This window comes from Pyxicephalus adspersus, chromosome 6 (genome assembly GCF_032062135.1).
Source record: "Pyxicephalus adspersus chromosome 6, UCB_Pads_2.0, whole genome shotgun sequence".
NCBI lineage: Eukaryota > Metazoa > Chordata > Amphibia > Anura > Pyxicephalidae > Pyxicephalus > Pyxicephalus adspersus.
In genome coordinates, this window is record NC_092863.1 from 85,994,122 (window position 1) to 86,005,111 (window position 10,990).

Below are 10,990 nucleotides of genomic sequence, written 5' to 3' on the forward strand. Positions count from 1 at the left end.
ATATATATATAATTTTAGAAGAAAAGCTGCTGCTTCAATTTTGTCTGACTTCTTCAAGAATTAACTTCTAGTCGTGTGGTGCTATCACTGGTAGTGGTTTCTCCATCTGATTCTAGTATCAATATAGGTGCCAGGAGGTGGTAACTCAGTAGATGGTGGGGACAGAAGGCAGTCAACCCTATCTACAGCAATCAGATAAAAGTGAAGCAGTGGTATTTCAAGAAATGACCCCCTGTAAATGTAAGGCTTCAGTAATACAAAAAAAGTAGATAACAAATGAAAGTGTTTATACATAGAAATAACGCCCACGTCAGCAATTCATTTTTCATGTTCCTTGATGAAAATAATCATCTTTATGCTAGAATGGTGTGCATTGTAGCTTAGTGTATTGAGCTCACTTTATGGTGTCCTTTCCCATCTGCGTTTTCATGTATTTTCAGGGTCTCATCACTTAATTCTTTTTGCCTCTTTCTTCTTTTAGATTTGTCAGGGCTCACGCTCCAAAGCACTGGTAAGTACCGATGTGTATTTTTTTTTTTTTGCAAACTTTACTGCTGGTAAATGATTTTAATCTATATCGATGTAAAGCGACAAATTTAGACTGACTTGTTTTCTTATTGTGTTGAAGCGCCATCTAGCTTACTAGTGAAGGATGAATATGGCCATGACTATGAAGCACAACAAAGCATTTCCTCTTCTGATGGACATTCTATTCAGACAATCCAGCACCCACCAAGTAATAGGTCATCAAGCGAGAGCTACAGCAATCCTTCACTGCTGTCATCTAGCGAGCCGAGCACCCCAAATGCCACCTCTTTCTCCAGCATCCCAGTACCCTCAACCAGTGAGTAACTGCTACATTTCCACATGTTCTTGCTCCTCATAGTGAGTATAAAGATAAGATTGTGCCGTTACAATTATTCCTAGTTCAACCTTTGTATCTTGGGAACAGAATAGCATAAGACAAATATCTGATTAAGGAAAGAGCTTAAAACAAAACTGCTGAAACAACTTTCCGTTGTCTGTAAACCCAAATAATCTGCACGTTAGACCTCTGATGTTCTTTCTGCACTTTCTATTTATATGAATTCAAGACTGCGTTTTTAATATTAATGTTGTCCTCCCCAGGTCAGCCTACCAGTTTATTGGCAGCTACACATGGTGATGGACTTTTGCAGATTGCCTCTGTGCCGCCTCAAGGGACTCAGCAAAATGGTTTCAGTGCTCAACCAGCTACTTATCATCACAGTAAGTAGACTGCAGCTGTTTTACATGAATGAATCAATGTATATGCAAAGTATATTGCTATGGGTCTCACTATTATCAAATTAGGATACAGCACAAAATGATCCCCCGAGTGGTACAACATTTAAAATTTTTAATTGTTTAAAGTGGATCTTTCAGGAACAAGTCTGCATTTATTAAATCCTGAGGCAATATAGAGCAACATTATCACTCTTCAGATTTTCCTTTTGTAGTTAAAAACATGTTGTTGAGGATGAGTCCTGGCGATTGAGATTGTCATCAGTCTGCTAAAGGCAGGAGGAAGCATTTCCTCAGTCTCATGTTGTAGGGTGAAAAGTTGCAGCAGGGGCTGATCTGTGTCAGATGTTGAACACGGCCAGAAACTACACAAACATTAGGATTTTTTTGACTGTCATCTCTAAGCCAGCATTATAGGCCAGGATGATGTCTGTACAAAAATTGCTCCAACCTTCTGGAGGCCAAAGCAAATGACGTCATTGTCACGGAGGTGAACGTGGTCTGTCAGAGGTAACAAACACTTAAAAATGTTACACATGCTAAGCATGCATGCTTTTTACATTAAACATTGATGGAAGTTGGGCTTAGTATGTATATATCCATTGATATTATCTTCTTTTATTTAGTACTAATTATCAATTTTGAGTGCCTTTTGGGGTTAGAGATCAACTGGAGGCTAGCCTTAAACTACGTACACACGTGCAATAATTATTGTTGGAAAGAATCTTTCACCATCCTTTCCAACAACAAAATACTGAATACTGAAGGCTCCATCATTTCTTCAATAAGCCAAACCTCTAGTGGGTGGAAGAGTAATAGAAAGGCAAGTTGTCCCAAGCACAGATTCTCAGTAGATATTAGAATGACAAAAGTTGCTTCAGTTGTACTTGGAGCACTCCTACGTTTTGTGTGAAGGCAAAACTCATAACTTTCCTTTTTATGATTTGTTTTTTCTTTTTTTTTTTAATTTTTAGTGGAAGATTCAGAGCCACAGTCATGCTACTATTGCTGAATTGGCTTCAGATATACTTCACTTTTACTTTTTGCATAAGTCTTAGTGCACCCACATGATTCTCCACCTTAGAGAAAGAGCTTAGCCTGGTGGTTTGTAAAATGCAAAGTGTACAATAAACCTTTAACAAGCATGAGGTGCATTTAGTGGTGGTGTGCGTGCCACACACTCACTATAGTCTCCATTTAATGTGTCCCAGTTACCAATTACCCGCTATAAAAGATGTGCTTGACATGTGGAGAGTTTATTATACTAGTTTGGTCCTAGTTGTCATTGTTATATCTGAACTTCTTGTTGAATAGGTGGGCAGCTTTGTTCAAATATAAAATGAAAGTATGCCTACACTGTACATTAATTGCCTATGTGCTGGGCTTGTGCCCCCTAATAAGTTGGATGCAGCCCCCTGCAATAATGCCCTTTAAAATGACTTAACGAGTTTCTCCCCAATACAATAATCTTTTTTGATCCATGTTATGAGTCACTTTTTGACCTTTTTAAATTTGTCCACATCAAAAGCATTCACAATTTTCTCTGGTCTGCCACCCCAGTTTTAAGGCTGGAGATCTGTCATCCTCCATAACACTCTGCAGATTTTATTTTTTTTTGTTGATTCATTTTTTTTTGTGCATGAAATATCATAACTGCATTATTTTAAGATCCCTCCTGAGACATATTGCTGACACTGCATCCAGACTAAGGGTCAAAATAGTAATCATGTTCTATGTAATGTTGTAGACAGTACCACAACCTGGACTGGAAGTAGAACAGCAGCTTACACACCCAATATGTCTCACCACCAGAATGGACATCTTCAGCACCATCCACCCATGCCCCATCCCGGACATTACTGTAAGTTTCTTTGCCGATGTTGTTTTAATACATTGATCAGTTCCATCCATGCCTTTCTTTCTTATAGGGTTCTTCGCTATCTGTCATTTCCAAGCTTGGCAATAATTGCCTAACCATTCAGTTTACAGGAGTTTATCTACAGTCCACCTATAGACTTAATTAGGAAACCTCTGAGGGCGTCACTTAAAAGGTTGATGTTTTGTAAAACCTGATGCCTGCTTTTTAGTTTTGCAAGAATGAATGAAACTTGCTGTACAGAAATTTAGGGTGCAGGAAACTGTTGCTCAGCCATATTTTATGCAAATTCCCTTGTGGATGAGTTTAAAGGGTACATGTCAATAGGACATGGTGATGATAGTGTTGTCTACCAGCAGACAGTACACCGTGTTTGCTTATAATTTTATTTCTAGACAAAAAAAGATTTTGCTCGGCAAAACTAGGAACCACATCTGCCTAAAATTCTGGTGCTGCAGAAACAGAAGTAACTAAAGCGGCGGATTCAGGGAAAGCTGCGTATGAGCACTGGTCTCATCAACCTACATGTGGAAGTTGCAGAGCATTTCATTGGGTTGATGGTTGTTAGGCACAGGGCCACTCTCTGATGTGTAACTTCCTAACGAATGGCGATAAGTCCAGTGCTAGACACTGGGTGGAGGAGAAAAGGATTGCAATGTTTCTCCAGCCCCTTTTAGCCGTGCACCACCTGGCACTTTTCAGTAACCACCAAACAGTTTTTGGGTACTTACTGAACAGTTGGGTCACAAAACAGAGGGTGACACACACCTACTATTTCTTCCCACCCAACTTAAAATAATTTCTTGTTTAAACACTGGGATTGTAAAACCTGAGCTGGTTATGTGAAGAGACAGTAAGAAGACTTTAACAGAATTCAAGACCTCTTAAATGTAAATGTTTAGTGTAAATCATCTGAAATTTGTGTAATTCCTTCATGGATTATTTGATGATGTAATTTATACGTGGTAATCTAAAAAATTAATACAAAGTTATTTAATTGGTGAGGATCTTGTTTTTCAGGGCCTGTTCACAATGAACTTGCATTCCAGCCTCCAATTTCCAATCACCCAGGTGAGTATAAATATACTTTGAGCTAAGCAATAAACTTTAAACAAATATATGTTTTGCAGAGTTAGGTATTTTAATCTACAAGATGCAATGTTTTTTTTTTTTCAATTTTGAGAGGTTTCATTGAATTTACTTCAGTTTGTCCAATTATTTGGGACTTATGTTCCATTTGAAGTTACATTACTGGCCTAAGGGCCAAGCCATCTAAATATGTCATTAGTGTTCTGGAGATGCTGCAGAATGAAATCATTACTTTTCTATGGACTTTATCATAGCAGTTGGTGTTTGTACAACTTTACACACATTCATTTTGTGTTCCTAAATGTCTCTGATGCCAGAATAACTTGTGGAAATCCTATTATATGTTAAGCAGTAACTATTTCATATCAAAGCGGAACCTTTTCACAGAGATGTAGCGCTGCCTATGTCAAATTCTTTTAGATTGCATAAAGGGAATTATAGTGGATGTATTAAATTGTTTTAGACAATTACTGTATTGAACATAAGCACACTGTCATCAACTGGCTGGAGTGGTCTTGCTGTTTCATGGGTAATTGCTGATTGTAATCACACAATCGGTAACCACTCCGGTTCCTTTTTATTGGTGGGAACAGAAGCTGAGGTTAACAGCTTTTAATTTTGCAAAGTGCTGGTAGCTGTCAAAGGAATAATGTAGATGAATGTATCCACAGCATGAGAGATTGTGCAGAGAGAGGGTATTTATAAATGCAGTAATGCAGTTAAAAATACTTAAAATGATTCTACTCTAATTTTAATATAAAGTATTATGATTTTTTTCTTTTATGAATAATGTTTTATTTTCTTTTTTTCCCATGCTCCTGGCAGCCCCTGAGTACTGGTGCTCAATTGCGTACTTTGAAATGGATGTTCAGGTGGGGGAGACCTTCAAAGTCCCTTCAAGCTGTCCTATTGTCACTGTGGATGGTTATGTAGATCCATCTGGTGGTGATCGCTTTTGCTTAGGACAGCTCTCCAATGTACATAGAACAGAAGCTATTGAGAGAGCAAGGTATGATTTTTTTTTTTTTTTTACTGAAGAGTATAATTAGAATAACATCCTCAATGGAAAGTTGCAGTTCACACATACCTGAATATTTGACTAAGCACACACTTTATCTTTTTAATATGTGGTATATATATTTTATTTATAGTAGTAGATAGTTTCCCATTTAGAGACACATACAATCCTATACTTTTTTTTTTTTTCTCTCTACTGTGTGTATTTTGTTCACAACTGTTAACACACACACAGTTTTGCTCCCATGTACCAAGTGCAGTAATTCAAAATCATCCATGCACAATTGTGCTGTTGTGCATGCATGTCTTTGCTACATTTTTCATATTTGTGTGGTTCTGTTAGCTGTCTCTTCTCACCCTCAGGTTACACATAGGAAAAGGCGTGCAGCTGGAGTGTAAAGGTGAAGGAGACGTTTGGGTGCGCTGTCTTAGTGACCATGCAGTGTTTGTACAGAGCTACTACCTTGACAGAGAAGCTGGCCGTGCTCCCGGAGACGCCGTTCACAAAATTTACCCAAGTGCATATATTAAGGTAATTATACAACTAAAATATTCTTTGCGCCATATTTGGTTTCTTCCAGTCCAACATTTTCCCTGAATATATATTTATATTGTTTCTGTAATAAACTGCAAACAGGCATAAAAAAAGGATCCTAAGTGCAGGTCTGTGACGCTGTCAGGAGTTTCCCAGATGCTCATACTTAACGTGTATATCTCGGCAAAAGTTATCTCCTCTCCAGATGTGTGAGATGTGTCGGATGTATCCAAGGAGCCTGCGGGTTTCCCCTCCAGTCTACCACTGTGGTGGTAAAGGCAGAAGGAGAAGAAAACATTTTAACATTCTGTAAAAGGGTTAGCCATCCTTTTATATAATGTTACAAATGTAATGATAGGTTTGCTTAAAGTTTATTAATATATTCTTATTTCTCATTCTTAACTCCTCGAGTGTAAGAATGTTTACATTGATATTTTTTTTTTTTTACCCCTAAAAAACACTGCTGCTGCCTTGACTACTAGGAGCATGCACACACAATGTTCTGTATTGAAAGGGCTTCTAAGAGATGAAGTCCTGCAGGGCTTTTTGATTTTGTTACTGATTTTTTATAACGAGTACGTTTCCTTTTGTCTAGTTTTATATAATAAAAATTGGGAATAACTTTGATATTCTTCCTATGTCCCCGGCCCTAGGTGTTTGATCTACGACAGTGTCACCGACAAATGCAACAGCAAGCAGCCACAGCTCAGGCGGCAGCAGCAGCACAGGCAGCAGCTGTGGCTGGTAACATACCTGGGCCAGGATCGGTTGGGGGCATTGCGCCAGCCATAAGTAAGTGAAATATGTTCATATATATGTGTGTATATGTATTTTCATTTCGAGTGCATTTTGCATTCTTAAGTAGATTAAAGTCCATTCCCAGTAGCAGTTAGTGGGGTTTTATCCTTTTTCTGTAATTTTCAAATATCCTAATGTCTTTAAAGTTGGAACAGATTAAGTTCTATAAGTTATATATATATATATATATATATATATATATATATATATATATATATATATATATAAATTCCTGCATACACGCATACACAATTTCATTTGTGTTTTCATCTCTACAAGAAAGTAATACAAGATCTGTAGCTTTTCAACAATTTATTTTTTTCTAGATCGTGTTTTCCATTCAATCTAGTGCACCAAGCTGGCTAGACTGGCTCAGTTGGATGGGGTTTTCTGATTTTGTAAGGCTTCTGGCATGTTTCATGTGGGCTCTACCAGATTATAGTAAGCCATTTACCATCCTGCTTTGTGGTTACTAGCTTTAATGGTAGTTTTCAATTCCCAGTTAACATATGTCACATTTTTACTGCTTTTTGATATCGCAGAGGTATCAGTTTCTTGTGTGCAGGATCTGCAGTGGTTTCCCTGACTTGAAGCAGAATAAATCCAGGTTTTTTGCCAAACCAAACAGTGTTGCAGGGATTCACAAGTCCTGTGCATTTTTATTTTGTTGATTAAAGAGCAGATATAGATAGAGATATATATATATATATATATACATGTTGCTACCCTACCCAAGCCAAAAGAGAAATGTTGCATGCAATCAGATGCCAATAGGCTCATGTGGTCTGTGAACCAAGTTTTTATGGTTAGCACTTTGTATTTTTTTTGTCTTGAACTGCTATTTTTTGTCATTTATTTAAAAAAAAATACCTACTCATGTGTCTACATAGCTGATCAGCCTGTTTTGTCTTTTCCAAGGTTTATCCGCAGCAGCAGGAATTGGCGTTGACGACCTCCGTAGGCTGTGTATTCTGCGGATGAGCTTTGTGAAAGGTTGGGGTCCTGATTACCCAAGGCAGAGTATAAAGGAGACCCCATGCTGGATTGAAATTCACTTACACCGTGCTCTTCAACTGTTGGACGAAGTCCTTCACACCATGCCCATTGCAGACCCCCAACCTCTGGACTGATTAACGCCCAACAAGGTTCCATCACAAATGTATCCATTACATTGTCAGGATGGAGGACTGAAAAGCCCAATCATGTTTGTAATCATAATATATATATATAAATAGATATATATATATAAAACTATCTGCGCATAAATTCTTCCGCTTAACTTAGGTCAGGGTAGATTCAGACTTTTACTCGAGACCCTGACATTGCATTTACATGTGCTCTATTCTTCACTTGCTTGGGATTTTAAAGCCTGCACTGCATTCTGCAATTTATGACCATGGCGTTGGGAAGTGTCTGAAGGAAAGAGAATATCAGTATCCACACACACACACAATAAATAGTTGGATTTGTGCTAAAACAATGATTTATGCCACTGCTTTGGAGTTTTTACCTTGTAAACGTCTGGAATGCCAACTCCCACATATTCTCATCTTGAATTTTTTATTGATATGCACTCTTACACATGAAAATCTATTACCAGTCTTTTTTTTATTTTGTGACGTGACACTATCTTCTGTACAAATCTAATAAACCTGGTCGGAGCATTTCTTATTGGCTTGCACAGCTCTAATCAACAAAATGATCCGGGGATTCTCACCCTCCTATCCTTTACAGCCAAAGACAAGCGCCATCTTGGCCATTTAGATCTGCAGTTGTGTTGGTGCTGCATATGTCATCAGTTGTGATGCTGACAATGGTGAGAGCTGACCTAAGCAAACTTCCAACTGGATGGGATAGGATGATGACCTCACTATAAATGCTCAATTCACAAAGCAAACCCACCCGTATAAGGATACCTAAAATAAATCAAGTAATATTAATTCGAGTTCCATCCCGTGTAATTGTGTAATGTCTCCATTAGTTCTGCTATTCATTTGTAGTGCAAGGCCTGCTTGAGTTATTAAATTAATGTAAGGTTTAGATTTGATTATTCTAGGGACTGTTTAGGGTATGGTCAGTGGTCAGTTTAAGGTTTGCATATATAAAGCAGCATTTCTCCAACTTTTTAACATTGAGGAACCCTTGAAATTAGTTTTAGGGCTTCAGGAAACCCCTGCTATAATTATATTCACAGCTCACAGTACAATATGGGAAGAATGTCACCCATACAGATGGTCAAAAAGATCATTGTGTCACTTTAACTGACCTGAGAGTCAGAAATTGCTCATTGCTCAAGGAACCCCTATCAAATTATCGAGGTACCAAAGTTGAAAATCACTGGTGTAATGCTTTGTGGACCGAGTCTTATGTGCCTAAATCCTCAAGTATTACACTGCACTCCATTCACTCTCCTTTTCCTCGGGCATAAGTCATATTGAGAAGGGTTGTTGGAAGGTATTGCAGTCCATTATAGTGCAAGCAGCTCTGTGATCATTTTCAATTTTTTCTGAATTTCCCAAAGCTCCACTTCCGTGGGCTTTAGCTTTGGCAAATTTTATTCTATGTACTAAAGCCAGTGGGGAAAAAAATCTCCACTCCTTGAATGTTTATCATTGTCTTATGAGAAACCTAAATGGTGGCCTCACCCTATTTGAATCATTCTAACGAATACATGGAAACAAAATGTATCAATAACACTACAGGGGCCTCATTCAAAAATGTAACCAAACCATATTTTTGTAATTCTGTTTAAACTCCATTAAAAAAATTGGTTCCATTTTGTGAATATCTTGTTCATTGGAGTTAAATGAATGCCTTTCATACCTCAACAGTCTGCATAACTGGCCTGTGGTCTGATTATCAAGTTTTACTATCTTGTAATTTTAATTAGAAACCCTTTGTGTGCCCCCCTCTCTCAATCCTACCTTCTTTTAAAATACCACTGACCTAAATGGTAAATGTTTACTGTATTTGCTTGATTTTGCCCTTTTGTTTAAAAAAGAAAAAGACAAACCTGGAAGATTGTCTTTCTATCGGCTCTCCCTCCTTTAATTCTTATAAAACGTATCCATTGTATAAAATAACCTTTCCTACCTACTGTGCAATAATTGTAATTTTTTAACGTTTTAAATCCTTTTAAGATTTGCAAAACTCTTCCCATTCTTTAATGCCTCACTAAAGCCTACAGCAAAGATGGGAATAAAAATGGTGGCTTATTTAGGAACAAAACAAAAACCCTCTTGCAACAATTGGTAAACGTTGAATTGAATGGGTCATGGGTTTATTAACTTTTGATGGGCAGTAGGAGGTGGCAGTGTTGCTGCAATTGTTTTTGCTTGCTACATGTTTGCCACCTGTTCTATCTCCATAGAGGAACTGCTCTGCTAGGCTTTTGTTACAGCCTAATACCCCTCCTGGGTATTACCATAGGAGCTCAGGGGGGTGGTAAACTCTGTAGTGAAATACTGCTAGTCTGATGAACATACCCTAACATTTCCCATTGTATATTCCAAATCTTTATTTTTCTTCTAATTTGCTGATTGGTCTTAACCTTTACTAATTGTACATGAGCCTACCCTTGTACCTGACCGGAGATTACAATCACCACATACCACGGCGATTTAGTCATGTACTTAAGACCTTGTACATATTCTATAAATTAGTCACAATGCTATGAAATATTCATCCGAAGATATGTATGCTTTTTATCTAGATATTAGTATCACAACATATCTGATTGCATTAAGCCTTTTATATACTGCAGCAGTTGTAGTGTCTTTATTTGTTGACTTGTATAGTAGAAAGTGACTTGTGTTCTAACAAATTACTAATTCTCAATAAACAGCCATTTGTTTATTACCAGTGACTTGTTCTCTTATTGATGGTCTTAAAAAAAATAAAATAAACACAAGCCTGTCTTCTAGAAGAGTGTGTTGGCATGCTAGCTGCCTGCTCGGTAATCCCATGGCTTCAATACGTTGACACTTTGGGCCTGATTTAATAAAACTCTCCAAGACTGAAAAAGATAAGACTATTGTGGGAGAACCTGGGTGTTCCAAAAAAACTGGAATGGATTTCTTAAAAATCATTTGCTGTTGGCATATGCTTTCCTGAACTAAATCTATTCTAGGATTGCTGAATCACTCAGGTTCTCCCATGATAGTCTATCCTCTCCAGTCTTATAAATCAGGCTAATTTTTCTGTACAAGAAAATCAGCACCTAATCTGTGTACTTGCTTTGACATGATAACTTCCAAAATTGCCAAGCGATTAAATTGTCATGATAGCCAAGCAAGGAGGAACAATGGCAACCTCCATGTTTTATGCAAAACTAGCTTCTCCAAAAGGTGTGTCTGTCCCAAGCGTTCTTTGTTTTCTAATTACAATATTAGGAGCTTAAGCTCTACAATTTA

General features: G+C 37.6%; 1 protein-coding gene across 2 annotated transcripts in view; it reads left to right on the plus strand.

Moving 5' to 3' along the window:
• Window positions 1-10,436, plus strand: part of SMAD4 (SMAD family member 4) — a 21,584-nt gene extending 11,148 nt beyond the window's left edge. For both annotated transcript variants that reach the window (XM_072416472.1, XM_072416471.1), the window contains 9 exons: window positions 482-511; window positions 629-844; window positions 1,129-1,248; window positions 3,011-3,124; window positions 4,160-4,210; window positions 5,054-5,237; window positions 5,609-5,777; window positions 6,434-6,572; window positions 7,497-10,436. In XM_072416472.1, the coding sequence (XP_072272573.1) occupies window positions 482-511; window positions 629-844; window positions 1,129-1,248; window positions 3,011-3,124; window positions 4,160-4,210; window positions 5,054-5,237; window positions 5,609-5,777; window positions 6,434-6,572; window positions 7,497-7,708 (1,235 nt within the window). In that variant the 3' untranslated portion in view covers window positions 7,709-10,436. The remainder of the gene's footprint in view (window positions 1-481; window positions 512-628; window positions 845-1,128; window positions 1,249-3,010; window positions 3,125-4,159; window positions 4,211-5,053; window positions 5,238-5,608; window positions 5,778-6,433; window positions 6,573-7,496) is intronic.
• Window positions 10,437-10,990: the final 554 nt, after the last annotated feature.